At 35.4% G+C, this 25,207-nt stretch overlaps 3 protein-coding genes across 6 annotated transcripts; 1 reads left to right on the top strand and 2 right to left on the bottom strand.

The window, feature by feature from the left end:
* Positions 1-5,285, top strand: LOC144574677 (putative nucleolar protein 5-1). The gene is made up of 10 exons (XM_078324692.1): positions 1-107; positions 207-346; positions 444-485; positions 967-1,146; positions 1,650-1,814; positions 1,905-2,105; positions 2,232-2,528; positions 3,030-3,230; positions 3,746-3,880; positions 4,656-5,285. Exons 2-10 carry the CDS (start codon positions 269-271, stop codon positions 5,019-5,021), a joined length of 1,665 nt encoding a protein of 554 aa, XP_078180818.1. The 5' UTR covers positions 1-107; positions 207-268; the 3' UTR covers positions 5,022-5,285.
* Positions 5,286-11,043: 5,758 nt separating this feature from the next.
* LOC144574682 (thioredoxin H-type 1-like) lies at positions 11,044-17,146 on the bottom strand. Of its 2 annotated transcripts, XM_078324698.1 has the most exons (4): positions 17,138-17,146; positions 12,816-12,931; positions 12,277-12,399; positions 11,044-11,371 (listed from the first exon to the last, which is right to left on the bottom strand). In XM_078324698.1, exons 2-4 carry the CDS (start codon positions 12,900-12,902, stop codon positions 11,237-11,239), a joined length of 345 nt encoding a protein of 114 aa, XP_078180824.1. In that variant the 5' UTR covers positions 12,903-12,931; positions 17,138-17,146; the 3' UTR covers positions 11,044-11,236. The 2 variants fall into 2 exon arrangements, with proteins under 2 accessions (XP_078180824.1, XP_078180823.1); XM_078324697.1 differs by lacking the exon at positions 17,138-17,146 and having other exon boundaries at positions 12,816-12,979.
* On the bottom strand, positions 15,203-24,963 carry LOC144574676 (putative phospholipid-transporting ATPase 4). 3 transcript variants are annotated; one of them, XM_078324691.1, is made up of 12 exons: positions 24,796-24,963; positions 22,629-24,117; positions 21,298-21,652; positions 20,643-20,753; positions 20,283-20,559; positions 19,889-19,977; positions 19,512-19,599; positions 18,030-18,239; positions 17,264-17,389; positions 16,760-16,858; positions 16,463-16,654; positions 15,203-16,134 (listed from the first exon to the last, which is right to left on the bottom strand). In XM_078324691.1, exons 2-12 carry the CDS (start codon positions 24,046-24,048, stop codon positions 15,469-15,471), a joined length of 3,633 nt encoding a protein of 1,210 aa, XP_078180817.1. In that variant the 5' UTR covers positions 24,049-24,117; positions 24,796-24,963; the 3' UTR covers positions 15,203-15,468. The 3 variants fall into 3 exon arrangements, with proteins under 3 accessions (XP_078180817.1, XP_078180815.1, XP_078180816.1); XM_078324689.1 differs by having other exon boundaries at positions 18,030-18,260; positions 24,796-24,946; XM_078324690.1 differs by lacking the exon at positions 24,796-24,963 and adding an exon at positions 24,608-24,704 and having other exon boundaries at positions 18,030-18,260.
* Between the last annotated feature and the right edge of the window lie 244 nt (positions 24,964-25,207).

Here is a 25,207-nt window from a genome sequence, read left to right as displayed (position 1 = left end):
TAAACCCAAACCCCTACTTCTCTCTTCGACCTAAACCCTACTTCAGGCGGCGGCTGCTGCTCTGTACTCACTGCGGCGCCTCGGCCGATCGTCGGAGCAAGTACGTCGTAGGAAGCGAATCCCTCTCTCTAATCCCCAACTCTTATTTTGTTGTCTTCCCAAAAGGTTTTTCAAAACCCTAATCTTCAGTAGTTGCTTTGAAGCAGTCAGCATCGCAATATCTTTTTATTTCGAATTGAAGGCGCTTCGATAAGGATTGTAATCGGAGATGTTGGTACTGTTCGAGACCCCTGCGGGGTTCGCACTGTTCAAGGTGCTAAACGAGGGAAAGCTTGAAAAAGTTGAGGTAATTTTCTGGCTATTATTGTTCCTTTAGATGAGGTAACTTCTTGTTCCCATTTAAATATTTCATGACTGTTTTATTTTTCATTGGGCTGTTTCAGGATTTATGGAAGGACTTCTCCACATCAGATGGTGCAAGAAAGGTGATTTGTTTTTTCTGATTCTTATTTGTTATTTGCTACTATTTTCACTTAAAGACGTAGATGACAACTGTTATTTAGTGTACAGCATTTGTATTGACATATTCAGTGCGAAATTAGTTGAATCAATTTATTACTCTACTTAAATTAAGTTTTTTTTACAGTATTATATAGACTGTTACTGTTTACCTAGTAATGAATTTTTGCCACCTTGTGACACTGTGCTACGAGCTGAGAAAGATTATTTTTTAGTTGATAAAAACCTGTATATTGTGTGCTTTTATTTACAAAATTGGTCTTGCATGTGCTCTGAAATGCATCTATCACTCTTGTCAACAGAATTAATTTTGTATTACATTGAGATTTGCCCCACACCTCCCCCCCTCCAAATTGGGTTTAAAATCTAGCATATTGCATTTTCATGTATCAGCATGTAGAAGCTCTTATTTTATTCTAACTGTGCGTAATTTCATTTTTGTATCAGGTGGTGGAGCTGAAAGCATTTAGCAAATTTGAAAACACATCAGAGGCTTTATCAGCTGCGACCTTGCTGATAGATGGGAAGGCGAGCAAAGGCCTCAGAAAATTTCTTCAGAAAAATTGTGATGGTGAGACATTAGGTGTTGCTGATTCAAAGCTTGGAAATGCTATCAAAGACAAGTTGGTGAGTTTTTCATACAAGTGGGAATTTTTTTTAAAGAGGAGGGGGTTCAAATGCCTCCTTTTTTAGAACTTTGATAACTTAAATGTCAAAGTAAACTGTCAGATATGATCAATATCATTTTCTCTATGCACATGTAAAAGATTATGACATTTCAACTTCGTTTTGATTTATCAGCCTATTGATTCATATAAAGAAAAACCCGAAAGTGATAATTTTTCATATGCATGTGGAGAAAACAATATAGAGCACATGTAACGATTTTATTTTAGTATACAAGTCAAAAAATTATTATTAGAATTAAAAAGTGGAGGGGAGGCACTTGAACCCTCCATTTTAAAAGCCTTTACAGTAAAAGTTGGAATAAGGCTGTAAAGTTTCAAGTTCAGCTATGGTTCACACTAGACTGCTCTTTTATCAACTGGCAAAGTGGCTAATGAAACAACAATTTATCATTTTATATTTTGGTTGCCTAGAGGACTTAACTAATGCTGCACTTGATCCAGAAAATTGATTGCGTGCACAACAGTGCTGTGATGGAGCTTATGAGGGGTCTTAGGAGCCAACTAACTGAGCTCATATCGGGGTTGGCCCCACAAGATTTGGCACCGATGAGTTTGGGGCTTTCTCACAGCTTATCTAGGTATAAGCTCAAATTCAGTCCTGATAAGGTATAAATCATTTTCTCTATATTTTGTTTTTCTAAATCATTTCTGTAATATTTGGGAAGTCTTATTATCTCTTTGGTTGATTAATTGTAGGTGGATACAATGATTGTTCAAGCAATAGGCTTGTTGGATGACCTAGATAAGGAACTGAATACATATGCAATGAGGGTACGTGAGTGGTACGGTTGGCACTTTCCGGAGCTGACTAAGATCATACAAGACAACATCCAGTATGCAAAGGCTGTTAAATTCATGGGAAATCGTGTCAATGCCGTTGGCCTTGATTTCTCTGAGGTAAATTTATGTTTAACCCTTTTCTGCTTGCACTATCCATGGGGAGATAATTTAGCATTAAATCTAATGTTATAACCAGTATTTGACCTTTGAAGCTATATAATTGAATGTCTTTGTTTTATTTAGATATTGTCAGAAGAAGTGGAAGCAGAGTTAAAGGAAGCAGCAGTGATTTCAATGGGTACTGAAGTGAGTGACCTTGATTTGTTGAATATAAGGGAGCTTGCTGACCAAGTCATGGCACTTGCTGAATATAGAGCTCAGTTGTACGACTACTTGAAAAACCGGATGAATACAATTGCACCTAATCTGACAGCCCTAGTTGGCGAACTAGTGGGGGCCCGCCTTATTGCACATGGTGGTAGCTTGGTTAACTTGGCCAAGCAACCAGGCAGTACAATTCAGATTCTCGGTGCAGAGAAGGTATTTCTTTGTCCTTTTGAAATGTATACTGTTATTGATTGTCGTTTTTTTTTGTTTGTTTCGTTTGTAAATGTTCGGGGATTCTTTAGTTGATTGTTGTAGTTTACGCCAAGGAGTACAGTACGACAACACTAGTAATAATCATGGGCTGAAGTAGGTGGAGAGGAAAGGGTGATTAACATCCCCTATAATTTGGAATTTTCAGTTGTCCTTCAAAATTTAAATTTTTTTATAAAAAATATATACTAGTAGCCCCTTTTATAAAATGATATTACATAACACTTATTTATCCAGACCCTGTATCTCAATTTTCTGGTTCTGTCCCATAAGGGTCTTTTTCGCTTTCTGTTTGTTATATCTTGGGGCAAGATAGGTTCTCTTTTGGTGGCAATAATGAATTTGTTATGAGTATATTTCCAGAAATAAAGTTTCTGGAAGACCTTTCTTGTAAATTTCTTGTAGGCAAGACTAAAAATTTATATTGTTTCTTCTCTTTCTTAGGCATTGTTCAGAGCCCTGAAGGCAAAGCATGCTACACCAAAGTACGGCCTCATCTACCACGCGTCCTTGATTGGTCAGGCGGCACCTCGGAACAAAGGAAGGATAGCTCGATCTCTTGCGGCGAAGACTGCAATTGCTATCCGGTATGATGCCCTTGGTGATACTGAAGATAACTCCATTGGTCTTGAACAGAGAGTCAAGGTAACATACATCATCTCGTCTTCTCATATGAGAGATGCAATCAATATATTATATTTTTATTGAGTAGGTTTAAAATGCCCCATTGTTTTTGTGCCCCAATCTTGCCTCACATCCTTGTATCCATTTTCAAAGTTCAAACAGTTGATCCCCAAAATGCACAACGTGATCCCCTTATTAAAATGTGCTTGGAGACTGAATTTTATATTTTTCTGGATTTTTTTACTATTTTTTGGATAGATACAAAATCACTGTTTTTGGATGGTTCATAATCTTTTGAAAAACAGTGATTTTGTACCTATCTAAAAAGATACCCAAACAATCCAAAAAATATAAAATTTGGTCCCCAAGAACATTTTAATATGGAGATCATGTGGAGTGGTTCGGATCGACTGTTTGAACTTTGAAACCGAAGATAAGGATGCGAGGCATGATTGGGGCACAAAAATAATTGTGCAACTGAGCTTAGCAACTGCAACTGGAAGATGTTAACAATTAATTATGTATTTGATGAACAGCTTGAGACACGCCTGAGAATATTGGAGGGGAAAGAGCTGGGTAAATCGGCTGGTTCATCAAAAGGGAAGCCCATGATTGAAGCATATGACAAGGACAGGAAGAAGGGTTCTGGTGCTCTTATAACTCCTGCTAGGGTATGCATTTTGTTCAGTTTACTTTGTTTTTTTTCTTTATATCACTATTTTCTGACATGTTGCTTAAGTATAATAAGAGGCTTCACTGAATTCTCTAAATATCTTTAAATTTTTATTTTTTGAATAAAATACATCAAATTAACATGAATGCCAGCATGTTGCATTAATGGGCAAACACTTGCGTAGATGCCAGCATTTTATTTAGTTGACAGAGGAACCATATGCAGTTTTTAATCTAACATGTGATTATTGTTCTGTTGTAATTGGGCGCAGTATGTTTCCTTCCAAAAAATATACTTGGTTTATTTTTCTTATTGAAAACAAGTTATAAGGCAGAAATATAGATTTCCTGAATATTTTTTTCTATTAAATAAAGCTCATATGTCATTCATGAAATTTTGTGAAAACCCTTCTGTATTATTTGAAACTTGAAATCGAAGTCCTTTCCAGTGCTTCCATCCTATAATACTTCAACCCTGCACTATTAAGTTCTAGAAACTCTGTTAGTGTTATGAAATGATGAAAAGGATGATCGATATAGATGATTAATTAAACTGATAATATCTTTAATTTTCTGTTGATGTGATTTAAGTTAAACATACAAGCTACAAGTCTAATTTAGGCATGTCATCTCTATAGATTACCTATTAGAACTTAAAAGTTTACAACTGTTGCTACTACAATTAAGACCAGCACAAGCTGGCCCGATTGAACTGTGTTTTTATTATGGGCTTTTTCTCTCTTCTTTTTAACTGTTTTGTTTTCTAATCTGTAGAGTTACAACCCTGCATCTGATCTTGTTCTTGCCGACTCGACCGAACCTTCTAAAAAAGAGAAGAAAGATAAAAAGAGAAAGCATGAAGACACTGAAGAAGGTGGAGAAAGCCTAGAAAAAGAGAAGAGAGAGAAGAAGAAGAAAAAGAAGACCGAGGTGGAAACTCTTGCTACTGAAGAACAAGTAGAGGAACCAGAAAAGAAGAAAAAGAAGAAAAAGAAAGGAGAAGATCAAATAAGTGAGAACGGAGAGGAGACCGAAGGTAAAAAGGAGAAGAAGAAAAAGAAGAAGGCTGAGGAAGAAGAAGTGGCTGAGCCCGAGCCAAAGAAAGAGAAGAAGAAAAAGAAAAATAAAAAGGGAGAGTAATTAGAGAGAGAGGGGTGGTGTAGGTTGTTTACTAGCAATTTTTGTTTGTCTTATGGCCAACTTCTGTATCTGTTCAGAGATTTTGAATGTTGAGGTGATGAGGTCTTATGTTATTTTGATCAATTTGATCCGTTTATTTCATGTTTTATTAGTTGAAGATAAAATGTTTGTTTGTAGGCACTCCTTAAAAGTATTCCTGATTTTAGTCTATTTTGCTACATGTGAACTTATAATCTTGTTTCATATTTCCGATTGCAAGAAAAAGATTTTCATAATTGAATATCTGCCATGAATTGAAAAGGAAATACTTGTGTTTTATGGTTGTGTTATTAGTTGGTTTAAAGGGTTTTCCTAAGATGTTATGATGTTTCGTGCTCTTCTGTCTGTGGTTAAAATAAACCTAAACATGATTATGTTATTGAAATGAACGTGCTCTGTGGAGTCATCTTGCTCCGTCTTAGAATGAACCGTTCATGTGAGAAAATTCTCTATTTCTCCGTTGAAAAATGTGCTGTATTTGAAGATACGAATTAACTGCTCAACGCTATCTTTATATGAAAATTTAGTTGGAGACTGATTTTACTTTTTTTTATTAGATAGATTGAAAATGCAGTTGGAGACCGGATATGAACTGCTCAACATGATCTTTATCATAGCCCCCACTAACTATTAATACATTATTATTCAAACAAAAAACGTGTATGTGTTAGTTCAATTTAGGCTGGAACTTGGTGTCAGTTGTGTCAAGAAGCAACAAAAGAAATAAATAAATAAACAAAAAGTAAATGAAACAAATTGGATGCCAATTCCTAAATCAACGGACAACTGTTGTAATGTGCGATGTGCCAACTGGGTTGTTTGCAATTGTTGGCTGTGAAATTACAATTTCTATTTTTAATTGTTTCAGACGCGGAGCAGGTACCCAACCTAAGTATATTTTCAATAAGAAAAAAGGATGGATACAGCGCTCTTTTGTTGTGTACTTGTGTACATCTAATAATAGGAATGAAATCTGTTCACAAAGATATCCTAGTACAGCGCTCTTTTCTTAATTTTATTAAAGCAGATTGTCAGATGCTATATTATCATTTACTTTTTTACGATTTCTACCCTGATGTCCCCATGTTTTTTGGGAGCAACAAATGTAAAAAGAAAAAGAAAAAAGAGAGAGACCTTATTGATTAAATATTAAATTTAGTGTATACTAAGAAAACCATAATCGCCTTAATCATTTGTGCATTAAGCTGATCTGCATAGACACCAATTACGCTAATCACCAAATTGAGGAAGGCAATTGTTTCATACAATTCCAGGGAGACATTAAAGTGCCATTGTCAAGTAAAGGTATGCAAATTTCAAAAAATTTAGGGTGCTATATAGCAAAATTCATCGAATATTAACGCGCTGAAATTCGCGCCAAGCTAAACATATGAAATTCCTACTCAGCAAGCGTTTTTTTAATCATATTTTAGGATTATTATATGAATTTTATTGTCATAGAAGAGAAGTGAAAAAACGTTTTGGTAAACAGATGTGAACAATCAGGAGCGGAACCAAGGCCTGGACCAGCCTAGGTCCCGGTCCCTCTATCAATCAACAAATTAATATAAAATTAATACAACAGATTTATATAAAACACGTCTTGTAAAATCAAGCATATATTAATCTTATCTTATTTAAATGAAAGACAAATTTGTTTTTAATATATTAATCTTATATTAGCTGTGCCGTGACTAATATATCAACAAGGGCACGCAACTGAGAAAAACTAGTTAAGCCTCTCTTACCAGTCATTCTTGATTCTGTCACTGTGAACAATAACATAATGCATTTAAAAATGGTACAGAAGAATCACACTCTTTACTCTTTAGGATTTCCAACAAGAGGTCAATATTTTTTTTTCATATTTTGCATAAATCTAACAGAGGCACAAAATTCCTTACGACATCTTGAAATAATTAAAAACGAAACACAATCTAGATAATTTTTAAAATAAAAAATAAAGCTGGAATCAATCCTCCAATTTTCCCCTTACGCACTTCCTTTCTCTCTCTTTAATTTTTTTATTTATTTCATAAAATCAAACAACAGAACAAAGAAGAATCTCCGCGGCGTCTCCACCAATTCGAGGCTTCCCACCAAGGCAGTTCCCCTCTTCTCCGGTGGCGCAGTCACTGGAGACGTCCGGCGTGACGGTACTGGAAGGAGGTTTGTAGTACATACGCGCTGTCTGGGGGCAGTGCGAATGGAACCTCGCCGCTATTCTCATCCCCAGATCCAGCAACTCCACGTACTTCCCCATTCGAATCGGTTGCCTCTCTCTCGAAAATGGCGTGCAAACGGTGTAGAGAGAGGAAACACAGGGGGAAGGCTAACGGATACGGTTTTCTTCAAAAAGCGTCCCAGACGGGGGCCATGAAAGGAAGACGGGAGAGAGGCGAAGCGTCGATCCAGCGCGTTGCTTTTATAGGTGGGGTTTTGGGAAGAGGGGAATTTTGGTTTTTGAATTACCTCCATTAGTAGTAAAATGGAAAGCTCCAGTTACGAAACCTACACCGCTAATTTCTCGCCATAGTCCTTTGACCCTTGTTAATAAAAGAAAGAGAAAACGCGCATGGACAGAAGCCCAAAGGAAATGTTTGGGCCCAATGACCCCAATGTAGTCATATAGACAAGGTTCATGAACTGGGCCTGCACCGCAATGCTTCAAGTTTGAATAAACCTGACAACCTACTACTGCCAAATCTGATATCCATGCACATATTCTGACCTTTTATAAAAACCTTCTTGGAGTGACTGACAATATCAGTGCCCATCTGCAATCTGATTTCTGAAATCCAGAGGATAAATTGACTCTGGAAGAACAATTACGTTTAGAAATACCTTTTACACCTGATGAAGTTAAACAAGCAATTTTTGCAAGTGAACCCACTGGTGCCCCCGGGCCGGATGGATTTACATTCAAATTTTATCAAACATTTTAGAATTTAATTTAATATGATTTTATGCAAGCTGAATAGTCTGAATAGGTCCATTATATGTCTCATCCCCAAAAAAAAGATGCCACCCTCGTTACTAAATTCAGACCTATTAGCTTGATCAATTGTAGTTTTAAAATCATATTTAAAGTTTTGACTTTCCAATTAGAAACAATTATGCATAGACTTATTGATGATAGTCAGGCTGCCTTTATTAAGAATAGGAATATCTTAGATAATGTGATACTAAGTCGAGAGATTTTACATCATTGTCATACTCGTAAAGAACATGGGTAGTTGTCAAAGTAGACTTTGAGAAAGCCTATGACAAAATTAATTGGCAATACCTTTTGGATATATTAACAAGTAGAGGATTTGGTAGCAAATGGATCATGAAATGGCTTAATAGCTCTCAGTCTTGTATCCCTATCCCCTTATGTTTACATCCTCACGCTCGACACTCTTAGTAAACTTTTTAACAAAGGAAGACATGCTTCTCTTTTGCAAGGGTTAGGACCAAAGGCAATTGACCAATTCTCTCATACCAATTGTCATTATGCCGACGATACCATCATTTTTTTGAAAGTTGATCACAATAATGTAGAATATGCTTGGTGGACTTTGTATGCATTTGAAGCCCTATTGAGTATTAAGGTCAATTATAACAAAACATCACTTTATCCCATTAACACTGATGAGGGGCAGAGCTTTGCTCATATTGAGTATTAAGGTCAATTATAACAAAACATCACTTTATCCCATTAACACTGATGAGGGGCAGAGCTTTGCTCATATATTCCAACATCACACAGTCTCCTTTCCTATGCAATATCTAGGTTACCATTGCATACACAAAAATTGAAAAGAGCAGATTGGTTCTTCCTTATTGATAAGATAGAGAAGAAATTACAAAATTGGAAAGGGTCCATGCTTTCAGTTGGGGGAATGATTACACTCCTCAACTCAGTGCTCTCTGCAATCCCACTATATTTTCTTTCCATATACAAAATTCCTATGTTTGTTATTAAACGAATTGATCAAATTACATGTCGGTTTTTATGGCAAGAGACCACGAGTAGGAAAAAATATTCCCTAATCAATTGGCAAACTACATGTTTAGCTAAATAATTTGGTGGTTTATGAATACTAGATCTCAAACAGATGAATATATCCCTCCTTATGAAATGGTTATGGAAATTTAAAGATCATTCTTACTTTAGTGCATGGAAACATATGATTTTGCACAAATATTCAGGTACAACAAGTGAATCTAAGTCAGGCTTTTGGAAGGTCATAACCTCTTTGAAACAGCTAGGACAGACTTGTATTACTTACGACCATGGGAAATATACTTCAGTTCTGTTTTGGCATGATCTTTGGTACCAGAATTGTTATATGGCATCCAAATATCCATACTTATATGAAATATGTACCAATCCTGACATCTCTTTACAACTGGTAGTTAACTCTTAAAGTTATGCGATTACTTTTAATAGATCTTTATTTGGTGTGATATACAATGAATGGTTAGAACTTCTTTATATCATAAGTCAATTATCATTTACCCACTCTGAAGATAAACTTAGTTGGAGATGGGATTCAAAATGAACTTTTACAGTTAGTTTCTTATATAAATTTCTAAATTTTAGGAGTATTAAACCTAGAAATGTCATGCTTTGGTGGAACCTATCCATTCTTATCAAGATCAGAATTTTTATGTGGTTAGCTTATAAAAATAGGATCCTTACAAAAGATAATTTGCTCAAAAGAGGATGGCAAGGATGTAATACTTGTCACTTTTGCACCCAACCTGAATCAATACAGCACTTGTTCTTTACCTGTCCTTTTACAAAACAAATCTGGTTTTATATGGGAGCATGTCAATCAGTTAGTTCTCATTGGTCAAAACTTTCTGATGTCATTCACTTTGCTAGACAATTACCATATTCTCGAAAAATTGCTTTGTTGATTGTTTGCAGTGCAGTTTGCTGGACATTGTGGAAACTTAGGAATGAGGTGTGCTTTACAAATGGTAAGAAAAAAATTCTCATAGACAAATACTCTTTCTAATTATCTCTCTTGTTCAATACTGGTCAGGCAATGTGAAAGTAATTGTGAATGACTCAATTGCACTTTGGATGCCAATAAACATGGATGATGTGCCTCTTGCCAGTTGGCACCCTGACGACATGATGGAAGGAGGCACTGTTGAAGATATTGGGAGCAGATGATGGTTTATGCTCCACCTAGTGATCAGATCATCCATTGATGATAAACACCATTGCAGAACAGTTTGGAGTGGTTGACAAGCCAAATTTTGCTTTTGACTTACTATCCCTCAGCCCCTTTGTGAGGCTTATATCAGTGACTGTGTCTATGTTGACTATGTGGTATCTTTTCTGTTTGGTAAGCCGTGTGTCTGACTTTGCTTTTTGTTGGGACTTAGTACTTAGGTATCTCTAGGTTTAATTGCATAACAAAATAGTATTAATTGTATAATTTAACTTTCTTCAATGAAGATGAACCTTGTCTTTTTATCAAACAAAAAAAAACTGACAACGACAAACTTTCAAAGTTATCAATACTATAAAAGTAAAATTAGTAATAGCATATCTAATTACAACCCTAAATGGGAATACTTAACCTCTGATCGCAGGGGATCCGGTCTGTCTGCTCCGCAATTGTATAGTTTTTGAGTCTTTGACTTTAGATAGTTTCCTTATTACATTAATTAACTAAAATTCAAAGTAAATTTAAAAGTGGTTAGACTCCTACCAAAAGTTGCTACTGGACCAAATTCTCAACTTCAGGCCCAAACTCCTATTGACAATTTGCATCAGTCCATACGCATTTGTCATTTATTCTACACTGATGATAACTATATTATACAGAAAATTGAAACTAATCATTTTCTTAAAAGATTTATTTCTTACGAACTGTTGACAGATCTATTCAGTTTCCCAACCTAGAAATATCTTTATCGTCTCATATTAGAGTCCAATGATGAACTAATTAGAAAATTACCATACTATTAAAGGTAACTAATTAGGAAATGAAAAATATTATAAAACATCAAACATACTTCCAAACAATCTACCACACGATATTTTACTTGAATAACTCTCACTCTCAAATTAAGTCATAATATAATCTGCTAAGAGACCCAACTCTTACATTATTCCACAACTTATTATATATCCCACATGATATGATTTAGCAAGTACAATAGAAATTTATTCAACAAGCAGCGTGCAGCTCAATCCTTTTTTGCACTTCTTCTTTCTTCGCACCGACGAACTTGTCAATCTTGTTGCCATCCTTCACAAAAATAAAGCTTGGCATTGCCTCTATCTCCCACTCTTTTGCGACAGCCTATAAAGAAATGCATAAGCAGTTATTTAATGGCTTAATTACAATTAAAACTGAAAGTAGGGAGGGATTGAGTTTGTGGAAACTGTGTTAATGCTGAGAATGATACAATTAGCATGTTGCTCCTGTACCGGTTTATTATACCAGTTAACTGGTATATTTGAGAATTTTGTTGACTATTCTGTCAAGGAAGCTGTTGTGTGTGTCAGTGTGGGTGCTGAGACCAAAATTCCAGGTTTTTTTTTTTGTAAGCTAGGGGTAAGTAGTATTTGGAGTTCATATAGGATTAATTCAACTGCTATGTAAGTTACAGTTTCATATAGAAATGAAGTGGGATTATGGTTTTTTTTTCCCCAAAAAAAAAATAATATAAAACTGAAATTGTCCACAAAATCTTTGAAGAAAAAGAAGACACAAGGGAAGAACGAACTATTGTTTAACTATAGCGAATCAGTAACAGAAAGCCCTGAGCACTGATTGGTTTGTTATGATGTTGATTAATTTATGCAAGCAAAATTTGCGAAGGGGAATGCCTCATTTTGGGACAAGCATAATCTCTGATTTGTTTTGATATTGTTTCCTTTATTAATCTCTGATTTGAGGACAAGCATGATTTATCACCTCTTCTTTTGGTCTTGATAAATTAAAATGTAATGCCTTATTTTTCCAACTTTTAATGATGTGATGTAATTTCCTAAGTATTCGTAGGGAATTAATATAACTGTTTTCTTTTCTAAAATATGGTTATTTCTGGAAGATAAATGCATTTTGAGAATTAACAGACAGTTTTTCCTGCCCATGCTTCTTACACACACAAGGACCCCAACAAATTAACACAAAATTAATTTTGGCAAACATTAGAGATTTATCTGTAGACTAAATTAGGGTAATTAGTATAAAAAAGTTACCTCAAGCTCATCGACGTCAACTTTGAGGAAAACAACATGAGGGTATTTCTTGGCAAACTCGGCAAAAACCGGAGCGATGATGCGGCATGGCCCGCACCATGAGGCAGTGAAGTCGATCACAACCTGAAATCAGTTCGACAAATTGATTTTAATAAGCAACTACTGAGAAAGATGCAATATGCATATTTATTTTATCTCCCAATAGTTACTCGAAAGTTATATCAGACTCAAATCTTGGAAATAATTAATCCAATTTCAAACAATATATCTGAATGATTTTTTCACAACTTAATCGGCATATGAATGCCTAAATTTAAGAGCAGCTAGCATTAATTAATTATTGCACATATAAATACAAACCCTAATCTATGTAAACCTACTAGATGCATGTAACAATGTATTGTGGTTGTGGAGTGTTAAAAAAAATATATTCTGGTAATTTAACTGCTGTAGCGTATTGTACTGGAAATATTCCAGTAGAACATATATAAGAAAAAAAAAATCAGAAGAAAGGATTCATTAATTTAGCAAATAATTACCAATTTCTTTGCCCCCTTGGCTTGTTGCATGTGTTGCTTGTATGCATCGATGGTGTGGCAACCGATAACAATACCTTCTTCCGCCATTATTTTCTCGTTCTCTCTCTCGCGCTTCGCTATTTGCAAAAAATCAGATTCAAAGGAAAAGGCGCAAATGATTAATATGGTATCCCACCCAGTAAATTGAATTTATAGACGAAATCTAACATGCAATTACAAAACTACCCTTTTAAAGTTCTCATTCTATTTTTGTTTTTTCTGAGGCGTATCCTTGTGCTTCCATATGTGTTTTAGAAACCATAAATAATTTTTTTTTACCAAACTAACTTAATTGCTTTATTTTCCGAATTTTTTATTAATACCCAAAAAATATCAAATTACTCAATCTATTCATTTTTGCAGACTTGTAGCTGAAATTGGCATGAACTTTAGTGTTTATTACACAAACTGCCATGAACTTTAGTGTTACATTTTAATAAAATAATTGTTACATTACCATATAGCTAGACTTGATCCGGTTACTAAATAACTGGACAAAGGGTTTCTTTTCGGTTATTTAGTAACCGGACAATTTTTCTCCGGTGATTAAATTACCATAAATGAGGGGTTTGTCAGGTTATTTAGTAACCGGAAGGGGCAATAATTGAATTCCTACCAAAAAAATGGATAGATTGAATAATTTGATAAAAAATAAAAATAATAATCATGTTGGTTTCATAAAAATATTTTTATTAATTATGGCTTATAAAGAAAATTCTTCACAGTTGAGCCAATAATCAACATCATTTTATGATTTTTATCCCTCTATAAATTGTTGAAGCCCACACTAATGAGTAATGAGTAATGACCCTTTTTTGTAACACATTACCACACAGGGGTAATGGAAACTGCGCCACAGAATAACCCGATGTAGCTTTTGAGATATAGGCTCTCTGAGGTTTGTGCAGACGCATTAACGCATACACAGTCAAAGGGTCCCATTAAAGGAGTTATCGCCTCCTTTATAACTTACGGATCGAATTTGAATTCGGACGATGAAGTGCCTCACACTCACAGCCTCAGGGTGTGACATAAATTTCAGGCACTAGCACTTTCAAACGGTTAAATCAATTGAAAAAACATAACATCCTTATCTTTATGTTAATTCCATCGAGAAACAAAAAAACTAACTATAGTAATTTACTATTCTTATATTATTTACTGATAAAAAAAGAAGAATATGAATCATTACAACTTTTTTTTCCGGAACTTTATAGTTAAATAATACTACATGATTCAGGGAAATGTAGATTTAAAAAATACCGAGATGTAACAAAACTCTTTAATAAAATTAAAAAAAGTAATACTACATGGTATTGACAAAATAACCAAATCATTAATTTAATTTGTAGCAAATTCACGCTCAACTAGTTCCTCATCTTATAAAATAAAACAAAGAAAAGAAGGTAAGTAATGGAAGGCATAAATCTGTGTTTTAAAATGTGACTGCACATGTTTATGAAGAAGTTTGTGTGAAGAGATGACAGACTAAATTTTGTTAATTTTGTATCGTAGTTAATTAGCATATGAAATTAATGATATATTATTTATCATTTAAAGAATTTTAAAGTTTAATAGTATATATTCCTTTCGACTACATTTCTTTAATTATTTAATTTATAAGATTTGAAAATTTTAAAATATATATTCGCATATTCTTCCGCATATACATCTGTAATGTGTTATACAGTAACAACTAACCGCACATATATTAAAAACAGTATTTTAAATCATAAGCACAAATAACACAGAAAGAAAACGTGAAGAGAAGGAGAATCTGGTAAAGGAAATGTGAAACCAATGACGCGGTAATCGCATATGTATTTACAAATTATATTTTAAATCATTAGCATAAATAACAGAGAAAGAAAACGTGAAGAGATGGAAAATCTGGTAAAAGAAATGCGAAACGAATGATCCGACTACTTTAAACCATTAGTACAAATAATACAGAACGAAATCATGGAGAGAGAATCTGGAAAAAGAAAAGTGAAAGGAATAACGCGGAACAAGAACAAGAACACCAGAGACCAGGAATAGATGAGAAGTGACGAACGTTATTCCACCGAAGGTTGATGTAGTGATGTGAAACTGTGATGCCCAGAAATAGCCACTTTATTCCTTGTAGATTCTTCATTTGTGGCTCAATTGACACTCATTTCATTTCATTGACAGCAATAAGTCACCTCTCACCATTTCACCAACAATCATCCCAAGAACATAATCAAAACCGCTTTATAATATATTTATGCCAACCAAATAAAAAAAATAATAAACTAAAAAATTAAAACAACGCGAGACTTCAAAAATCAATAAAGAAGTAAAAAGCGTATCTAAATAACTTGTTGAGAGGCAAAACTGTAAATATACATGCATTATTAACTATTCAAATAGTAGAACCGCATATGAACAAGCACTATAATATACAATGGCCATGCCCTTCAATTTCTATAACCAAAACCCAAATGAAAGTAATAACAATAATAGTAACCAAAAAGGATATGGCATCAAGAACTGCAAAAAAAAATTACAAATTAAAGAAAAAAAATCTAAAACAAAAAACTATACCAATTGAAGGGTCTCAAAACTACGGTGATCCAAGAGTGCAAAAACCTTAAGAAACTGTTTGAATAGTAATAGATGGAAGTTTTTTATGCAATCTACCCTTCAAATGCCTAATTTTTGCCTCAACCCTGGCCGTAAATCCTACTTTTGTTTTTTGCCGCGCCTTTGTCCTCTCTCTCTTCCACATGTCGCAATCCTCTAAATCCTTTTTATAATACTTGATTTCCTGTATCACATGGTGATCCAATGGGTTGCATGCCCGCTGATACGAGATGTGTACCAAATATGGTAAATTACAAACAACTGCAATCAAAAGGGTAGAAACCCAGTATATGGCTGCTGGACCTAATGCTTCTACCAGTATTTTAAATGCGTTGCCAGATATCAATGGAGAGGCAGTGCCGTATGCAAGGAGGAACAGGTACCAGGATGCAATACTGCCCCAGACAAAGAGATGTTGAATCCAAGTAAAATGGGACATGGTGAGTGCGATTTGGATATTTACAGCCCAGATAATGCATGTGAACATGGCAGTACCTACACCTGCCATGTCAGCAGTTTGACCATCGGCACGGAAGGCAGACTTACTGGAGAAGATTGAAATGGAGAGGAAGTATAAAACCAGAGAGGAGTAGAGGCCATTGCCCATCCACCCAAGGATGCGGTACCAGTCAAAGAACAGATTCTTTGGGCCCTGCTGGTACAGGGCAGGAAACTGTGTACCAAAGAAAAAATTCAGGGTTATTTTAGTGCTTAAAGTTTGAAAGGATTTAGAACACGAAAATTCAATTTTAAGTTCTATTAAATAATATTTGTAGCTCAAATGAGTATACCCTGATTCTAGGGCACTTTTTTACCGCTCTTTATAAAATTATTAAAGCTTGAGGTCAATTTTAGAACAATTGTGCTAATTCATGGACGCAAAACAATCATATGGAAATTCTGCACTGATTTTTTATAGATATAGTTTGATTTGCATTAACTATTTAGGTTTGTTTTTTATCCTTTCCTCATTTACTGGCAAGGATGCATCAAGGCATTACCTGTAAACAAACTTCTGAGGAGACATCTTGCTCAAAAGCACCAAGAGATATAACTGGTAAAGATGTGAGCACCACATTGAAGAGAAGCATGTACCAGTCATCATATACTGATTGGCCAGAGAATCCAGTATAAGCCTCAAAGTAGAATATTGTCAAGCCAAAGGCTATGTTTTTGTAGAAGAAGTAGCATATCTGTTCATCATTAGAAAAAAAAAACATTTTAAAACGAGCATTAGAGGAGTTCAACTCTGGGTGGTACACACCCACAAATAAACGGTATATTTACCAAGTTTATACCATTTGAGCAATCCTTTTGTAGCACCAGTGGCCATGTACAACAAGAAGCTGCTCAAGATACCGAAACTGGGAAATAGCAAAGTCACTAGCCATAACAGCCTGAGCAAATAATAAATAGATATGTAAACAGACAGGTAAATAAATGAACATAAGAATTATTATTATTTTATTACTATCTACCTTGACTCTGTGATTATGATTGGGTTTCATTTCAAGCCTACCCCAACTTGTTTGGGACTAAAGGCTTGGTTGTTGTTGTTGTTGTATAGTTTCACATTACAAGAATAGTTGGCTTTGAACATGCACGTTTTAGGTATGTTGGAATCTCAATTGGAGCAACAATCACATGACTTCAAAATCAAGGAAGAATTTCAATACTAATTTGCAAAAAATTGCATCTTTGAACTCACAATTGAAGTTGAGATACATTTGAACCAAATAGTGATGCTCACATAAGAAGTTGGCAATTGCAACTTTCCTTAAAATTGTAGTTATAATATTTACCTGCATTCCTTCCACGCCACTTATACCCACACCGATATCAGCTTCTTGAATCATGCCAACATCATTTGCACCATCTCCTATTGCTAGTGTTGTTTTCCCCGTGCCTTCCTTCACAAGCCTCGTCACCTGAGAAAATCAAAACACAACAAAAAAATAAATTATTTGAAGTAAAAAATAATATACAGCTACCAAAGAGGAAATAAAAGTAGTGAAGCATTTTTTCTTAATCCCAGTTTGTAATAAATATCAAAACTAATAAACCTCTGCTGTATTATAAACCAACCAGCAAAGAGCACATACTGTTTTGTAATTAATATTAAAACCAATAATGTTATGAGGAGAGTTCAAATGCTTCATGTCTGTCATGCCTCACATCCTTATCTCCATTTTTAAAGTCCAAACAATCGATCCGAACCTCTCAACATGATCTCCATATTAAAATGTGCTTGGAGATCAAATTTTATATTATTTTGGAACTTCTTTTACTATTATTTTTAGATAGGTACAAAACCACTGTTTTTGGATGGTCCAGATACAGTGATTTTGTACCTATCTAAAAATAATAATAATAAAAAAATCCAAAAAGTACAAATTTTGGTCTCCAAACACATTTTAATATGGAGATCATGTTGATTGGTTCGGTCGAAGGTTTGGACTTTGAAAACGGAGATAAAAGATATGAGGCGCAAGTGAGGCATGAAAGACACGAGGCATTTGGATCCTACTCTAAGGTTATATATGAGCAAGGTGTTTTATTGAATGATACCAGAGCCTTCTGTTTGGGGGATACACGGCAGCAGATGACAGAGGCACAGTCGATGGCAAGTTCAAGAAACCGAGACTTCATGTCATCATGGAGGGCATGGGTCAGAGCCTTCCCGTCTATAATTAAAGCAAAGGCAGCATGCGGGTCCCGCTCAAGCTTGACCATCTGGAGGGCATTGGAGATCTGGAGGGAGAGGTTCTCCTCCGCTGCCTGCTCAGACAAAAGAAAAATCTACCGCTTCTAAAGTTTCCTTGTTTGTGTCTTTGCAATTCTACTCTAGCCTACCTACCTACTCTCTCTAGGCCGAAACCCAGTTTTCTCACTTTTTGGGGTAGCAATTGCATGGATAGTTGTGGTTGATTTTTAAGCAATGGAAGGTATGAAAAATAGTATAATTATAACAGGAAACGTCTCTTATTCTATCAATTACAGGTAACAGAGAACCGGGTCTGAACCTTGTCTACCTTTCTGCTCATTTACCCTCGCATTTTCTTGTGTTTTAGCATTTTGGTTTGTTATTGGAAATTTGGTGGTTTGATATCTAATTTGATGCCTGGTCTCTAGTACTATATAATATAAATTTAATAATTTCTCTTTGAGGAGGTTTCAAATGCCTCTGATTTTTTGTGCCTCCATCGTGCCTCGACTTTCAATTTTTAATAAAAAAAATTCTAAAATTTATATGTCAAAATAAAACCGTTAGATGTGACCTATATTATTTCTCTACATGCACGTAATAAATTATCACTTTTCGATGTTGATTTTATATGAATCAATAAGTTGAAAAATCAACGTCCAAAATTTATTCATATTAAGTGTATTTTTGCAAGCTCTTGATAATAATCAAAACAAAATCGAAATGTCATGATTTTTTACATGTCCATAGGGACAATTATATAGATCATATCTACTGGTTTTATTTTGGCATTTTAAATTTTAAATAATTATTAGTATTATTACTGTTATTAATGGTACCGTCATTACTATTAGTACTACTACTGCTGCTACTACTATTATTATTATTTTTTATTTTACTATTCTATTACTATCTACCTTGAATTTGTGACTACTATTGGGTTTCATTTCTAGCCTACCCCAACTTGTTTGGGACTAAAGGCTTGGTTGTTGTTGTATTGTAGTTATGAAAATGGAGGCACAAACAATGGAGGAATTTGAACCCTCCACTTTATCTTTTGTGTTCTTTTCATTCTTTTCTGGACTAGAAAGGCAGCATGGTTTGTTTGATTCATTTAGATAATTTTCAATAGAAACTGTTTTACTGAGCTGGTGAACTATACTGGAACAAACTCTGGTACTGGTGTGATAATCCATGATGCACCCATAAATACTCAAGACGGGTATTTTTCCTTGGCTCACAACGACATTGATGCAATTAGGTATTCCTCCAAAGATGGAACATATGGACCCCACCCTTTTCTTACAACAACTTAAACAAAAGTAGAGATATACACAAATTTGCACCTTTTTAGCATCCTGTTGTGTTGGATCGCTGGGTGCTGTCGATAGGCATATTTGTTTCATGCCTTGCCTAAGTAAGCTGCAAGCATATCTGAAAAAGACAAATGTGAATAATGAGTTCAAAGAAAGACCTTGTAATGGATTAAATACCACAAGACCAAATATTAGTACAAAATGTTTTATGATACTCACATAATTAAGTTCACTTGCAAAATAAGATTCATAAGAGTCATCTCTTTCACTGATGAAAGATACTACAGTCAATTTCACTTGAGCAAATTTGCAAAGCGGTGGTATGATTGAGAGTGTATACTCAAAATTATGACCCCAGACTAATAGGTTGTATGAATTTGCCAACTAATTTTTTATATTGAAAGTACCCAATGTTAATCGCAGTTTCCATCTTATCACCCGTCAGAACCCAGATCTTGAGACCAGCTTGAGCCAACTTATCTACACACTGCGGCACCTGAAAAGACAAAAAAAAGGTTATCTTATAAATAAATATCTGATGCAACCAATTATGTACTCCATACTGAGTAAAGACAATTAGCACTACAGAACTCGATCCCTTTGGTTGTATCCTGGCATCTAACAAATCTAACTTGAGTGTATACAACTTTTGACTTACAATTCAATATCTTTTTCTCAAAATGAATTAAATAAAGAGGAGAAAAATGCTCAATTCAGAAATAAGAAAAAGATAAGGAAATTATCAACCCTTATAGTATGTTTGTACAGTATGTTTGTGAAAACCAGTAAAGCACTACTTACTCCTCTTTGCAATTTATCCTCTACAGCTGTAGCCCCCACAAGAATTAATTCCTTCTCCATCAACTCAGCGACACGCTCGAGCTGAGCATCTCTATCGGCCCCTATTGAAGTTTTTGCTTTAACAAACTCTCCGTTCCATGCTAAATATTCAGATTCCTCCAATACTCTATAGGAAAGCGCCAAAGTACGTAGACCCGCCTCCCCATACTCGCTCAGATGCCTTGTAGTCTCCACCTCATATTTTCTCCCATTTTTAGAGAGCCTCTCAAATATGATACTGTTTCATTTTACACACAGCAAAAGATGTTTTATGCAATGTATCTTGTAAATTTTAGGTATCAGTAATCAAGATACTCGTACCTGTCAGCTCCTTTGCATAGAAGAAGAGTTTGGCCAGATTCGTCTCGGACAATCACTGACATTCTCTTTCTTTTGCTATTGAATTCCAACAGATTGAGAACTTTGAATTCCCTGAGTTATAATACAGAAAAAAAAAAATCATGTGAAGTTATACTGTGTTTACATCCTACACTATATTTCTGATTTCTGACCTTCATTGCTAAAGGATGTGTGTACCATTGTTGGCATCAGTCCATGCCAAAAGGAATTAGACACCAGCCTTAATTAACAGAAATGGCTAAATTTACGAAAGTTCAAAAAAGAAAGAAAAACAAAAGAATTTACAAGTGGAAACTTTTTACTATTTTTTTAGATAGGTAGAAAATCACTGTTTTCTTGATGGCTAGCATTTCTGAAAAACAATGATTAAAAAATTCAAAGAAAATAGTAAAATATTCAAAAAAAATGTAAAATTTGGTCTCCAAAAACATTTTAATATGGAGAACAGGTTATATGGTTCGGATTGACTGTTTGAACTTTGAAATTGCAAAAATGACTTATAAGCAAAAGTTGCATCGATACTTATATAAGCATAGTAGCCGGAATCAACTTTACAGACCCAAATGCATATAAAGAGTTAACACAACTATCTACCTACAGAGGTAGTTGACATTACCTTTCAACAGGGTCATCAGCAGGAGAGTACCTCTCTCTGACAAACACACTAGACTGCGTCCTCTTGCAAAACTCAAACCCAAACTCTCTAGCAGCCACTAAGAATGCACCCTCATCAGGTGACTCCGCTTCATAGGTGAATCCACCCGTCCCCTCATTTAACTCGGGTATAGCCGTGTGGCACAGAGCAAGAATCCTAAAGAACATTAAAATCGTACCGGAATTTGGTTCCTGTGTCCAATTCCCATTCATTAATCTATCATCCTCAAAGTTAAACCCCTTTATTGTAGACTTTCTAACCCTCTCAAAGGTGGGGGTCATAGGAGTTGTCGGTTCAATTTCAATTTCAGACATACCTGCAAGAGTAAATTCTTTTAGAAGATGCATTTATTGGGTGACTTCGTACTTGTGTTTGTGCTAGTGTACATAAAGCAAGATTATCTGTTTTTTTTTATTTTTTTATTCTAGTATATATAACTACCTTTCTGCAATATAAGCAGGGTTCAAATGCCTCATTTCTTTCATGCCTCAATCGTGCCTCACATCTTTATCTCTGTTTTCAAAGTCCAAAAGATCGATCCGAGCCGCTCAACCTGATCGTCATATTAAAATGTGCTTGGAGACCAAATTTTATCTTTTTTGGAAAAAAAATAATATTTTTTCACATAGGTACATATTCACTGTTTTGAAGAAGATTCTGGACCATCCAAAAACAGTGATTTTGTACCTATCTAAAAAAATAGTAAAACAAATTCCAAAAATTATAAAATTTGGTCTCCAAGCACGTTATAATATGAAGATCACGTTGAGGGGTTCAGATCGACTGTTTGGATTTTGATAACGGATAAAAGGACGTGAGGCACATGAGGCATTTGAACCCTACTACTGCAATATATATCCATTGTTATTGCACTTGAAAGCTAAACCCACATCATCGTGCTTGCAACTTAACATGCAATTTTGAGGTTGTGTGAAACTAAGAAATCAATTGATTGAAAGAATGTTAAGCCAAGTTTAAGATAACCATATTGCTACAACAGTAACTGTAGGAGCATTCATCAGAAGAAGGGTAAAATAGTCCAATTTTGGATTAAATGTACTTTCTCTACACGACAGTCATTTCTGTTGAAATTCTATCAGCAAGTACTGAAAAGACATATTTTCATCTTAAATGTAATTATCATTAAGTGTGATTTGCAAAGAACAGAAAAATGTCTAAGGCTTTGTGCACAAGTTGATGAAATTATACATGAATGAGAACCTTATTGGGAATTTTACCTGGCAGGTGCACAAAAGAATAAAAGTATAAAACATGCTTCTCTAAAAGCTTACCCAAGCCACTATCTGACGCCATATGCTTAGCAGCTGCAATTTCAACCTCAGTTGAACCTACCCCATAAGAGACACCTGCAATTGAGCACTTCAAGAAGTCCATCTGGTTACATGTTAGTGTACCGGTTTTGTCTGACAAGATGGTGTGTACCTGCCCAAGCTCCTCATTCAAATTTGAGGTACGGGCTTGTGCTGGGATACCAGTTTCCTCATCATACATGTGCAAATCTTGGTTAATGAACATGGCTTGTAGAACTTTCACCACCTCAATTGAGACATATAATGAGATCGGTATAAGGTATCCATAAAGAATCAAGGCCGTAATTAAATGGAACAGTCCTGAGAGAGCCGGCTTATCCGGGTTGTACAAATTGTTAGTGTTTTTGGGCTCCAAAAACCACCAATGCGGCATATAATATTTTGTGTTTACAGCAAAACCGATTGAGCTAATCAGAGATATCAACACAAGGACACTGAACAAGACATAAATGATCTTATCCATCTTTTTTTCTATACGACTCCTTTTTGATGGTGAATCAGTTGAATTTTGCATAACCTTGGTTTCATGCCCTGTAAAAAAAACCACGCCATATATGTACTGTGTATTTCTCAATTTTGAGTCCCGCAAAAGAATTTGGTTCGGGTCAAGCGCATAGACTTGTCGTTCATATTCAAAATTACCCACAAAAGTGTACAAGTTTGGGTTTGGGTCCTCACATCGAATTATCCCTCTAAAATCCTTAAATGCTTCATCTTCATCTAATGGTAAGGTCACCTCTAGTGACCTCTTCACTTTTAAATTTGTTTCACCGTCTAAATTCATGGTCTCTACATAGCATATACCATCTTCATAACTAGAAGATAAGAGAAGCAAATCAGCTGGAAAGAACTGGTCCTTTTCAACCTTTACCACATCCCCAACCCGTAACCTTTGCCAATGTTTGTACCCAAAACGCCCCTCCGATTTGTGAACAGCAACCTTACGGCTGTTCATCTTCATGTCTTGTATGAACCGCCTCCAGTCCTCTAATGCTTCTTTTGCCATGGAGAGGCCAACCACAAAGGCAAGAGGTGCGATCATACTCACAGCTGAGAAAGGCGTAACAGGTGTAAGCGATAAAATCGCAGCCAACAAAAAGTAAATATTTGCAACCCGTCTAAATTGTTCAAAAATGGCCTTGGGAAGGAAGGTAAGAATGTTGTATTTGGTGGTAGAGACATAATTAGTGGGGTATTTAAGGGGCTTTTGCCGGTGGAGACGGGGTTGGTTGCAATGCACCACACGGGAGAAACCGGGCCCACCTAAGGAGGCATTGACTGTGTCTGACTGGTCAAACTGGGCGCTTGGCCGGAGGCAAGAGAAGGTGTAGAGCTTACTCCACCTCAGCCGGTCCCTCTTCCTTCTGCCGGTTCTCACCATTTCAAGATCCCGGTCTCAGTTTTGGATTATTGTGTGAGCATTGTTGCTGATTCCAGTTTAAGAGAGTGCCTGAAATTGTTGAGACAGCAAGTTAGAATGAGTAGATTTGATCGATTGAAAGTTGGTGGGAAAAAAATTAAAAGAATGGAAGAAATGTAGTTTTGACTTTTGTAATTTAGCTAAAAGAATGAAAGAAGTGTTAATATTAGAGAAGAAATTTTATAAATTTGAGATTATCCCAGTTTGTACTTTCTACCAATGATTCAATAAGCTGGTATAAAGAAAGCAAATTAAGGGAATTATGCAGCTCCAGTGATTCAGAGTTAGCTGTATTTCCCAAATTTTAGCTAAATTACAAAAATACCATGCATCATTACAAGTTTAGGAAATTGAAAACTCGTATGGTTTCCCAATTTGAAGCTCAATAACGAAATCTAGCAACTTCTGTTAGGGTTTGTTTATGGATATGATGAGCAGCTTGGATCCGATTATTACGCGATTTCCCAAAGCTCCGTTTTGGTTTTGGCCGAAAGAACCGCTTGAATCGTGAGAGAATCACCTTGTGTTCGATATACACCGATTCTTCCTTGTATTATGTATGCGACTGATGAGTTTTCACATTTGAATTTTTTTTCACCGTTTCTTCAAAGTTGAATGTGATTGGTGATCAGAAGAGAAATTGGGGATAGCGCGAAGAATGTTTCGTTAATGCAAAACAAAGACAGTGTTGAGAAGTACAAAACGCACCTGGCTCTTAATCATAGAACCGGCGATCGTGCGGTTCGTTAGATCCACCTCAATAGTCGTGCTCGTTTATATAGAGCTAAAAATGGGGGGGTGCAGAGGGGGAAGAGAGGGGTTGGATTTTATGAAAAGAGAGAGAGACGGAGGAGGAAGCGAGAGAGCTTAACCGCTTAATGGTTATATTTTTTGTTGATTACTTGGTTGATAATTTTTTGAATTTGAGAGTTTGATAACTGGGGAAATTTGTGATTTCGGAACAAGTGTGCATAGGAGATAGGACATCAGAACTGGTAATAATTAATTATGTGTATATAAAATTTGTTATTTGAGTTTTATTATTCGGTTAAATAGGTAAATTTTGTTTTGTTCGTTTCAAAGTGAATCGGGAGAAGAGGTGCTATCGACAGCAATGCTG

The sequence above is a fragment of the Carex rostrata genome, chromosome 23 (assembly GCF_964058835.1).
Source record: "Carex rostrata chromosome 23, lpCarRost1.2, whole genome shotgun sequence".
Lineage (NCBI taxonomy): Eukaryota > Viridiplantae > Streptophyta > Magnoliopsida > Poales > Cyperaceae > Carex > Carex rostrata.
This window is presented reverse-complemented; position numbering and strand designations above follow the sequence as displayed.

Excerpts from the sequence above, each read along its gene's own strand:
- LOC144574677 (XM_078324692.1), top strand. The coding sequence starts at position 269 with ATGTTGGTACTGTTCGAGACCCCTGCGGGGTTCGCACTGTTCAAGGTG. Across the intron at positions 1,815-1,904 it reads TCAAATTCAGTCCTGATAAG|GTGGATACAATGATTGTTCA; the intron begins GTATAAATCATT and ends GATTAATTGTAG. Across the intron at positions 2,529-3,029 it reads AGATTCTCGGTGCAGAGAAG|GCATTGTTCAGAGCCCTGAA; the intron begins GTATTTCTTTGT and ends TCTCTTTCTTAG.
- LOC144574682 (XM_078324698.1), bottom strand. The coding sequence starts at position 12,902 with ATGGCGGAAGAAGGTATTGTTATCGGTTGCCACACCATCGATGCATAC. Across the intron at positions 12,400-12,815 it reads CCAAGGGGGCAAAGAAATTG|GTTGTGATCGACTTCACTGC; the intron begins GTAATTATTTGC and ends AACTGATTTCAG. Across the intron at positions 11,372-12,276 it reads TTGACGTCGATGAGCTTGAG|GCTGTCGCAAAAGAGTGGGA; the intron begins GTAACTTTTTTA and ends ATTTCTTTATAG.
- LOC144574676 (XM_078324689.1), bottom strand. The coding sequence starts at position 24,048 with ATGGTGAGAACCGGCAGAAGGAAGAGGGACCGGCTGAGGTGGAGTAAG. Across the intron at positions 20,754-21,297 it reads GCTGATGACCCTGTTGAAAG|GGAATTCAAAGTTCTCAATC; the intron begins GTAATGTCAACT and ends ATTATAACTCAG. Across the intron at positions 16,135-16,462 it reads CCTCAGAAGTTTGTTTACAG|TTTCCTGCCCTGTACCAGCA; the intron begins GTAATGCCTTGA and ends TTTGGTACACAG.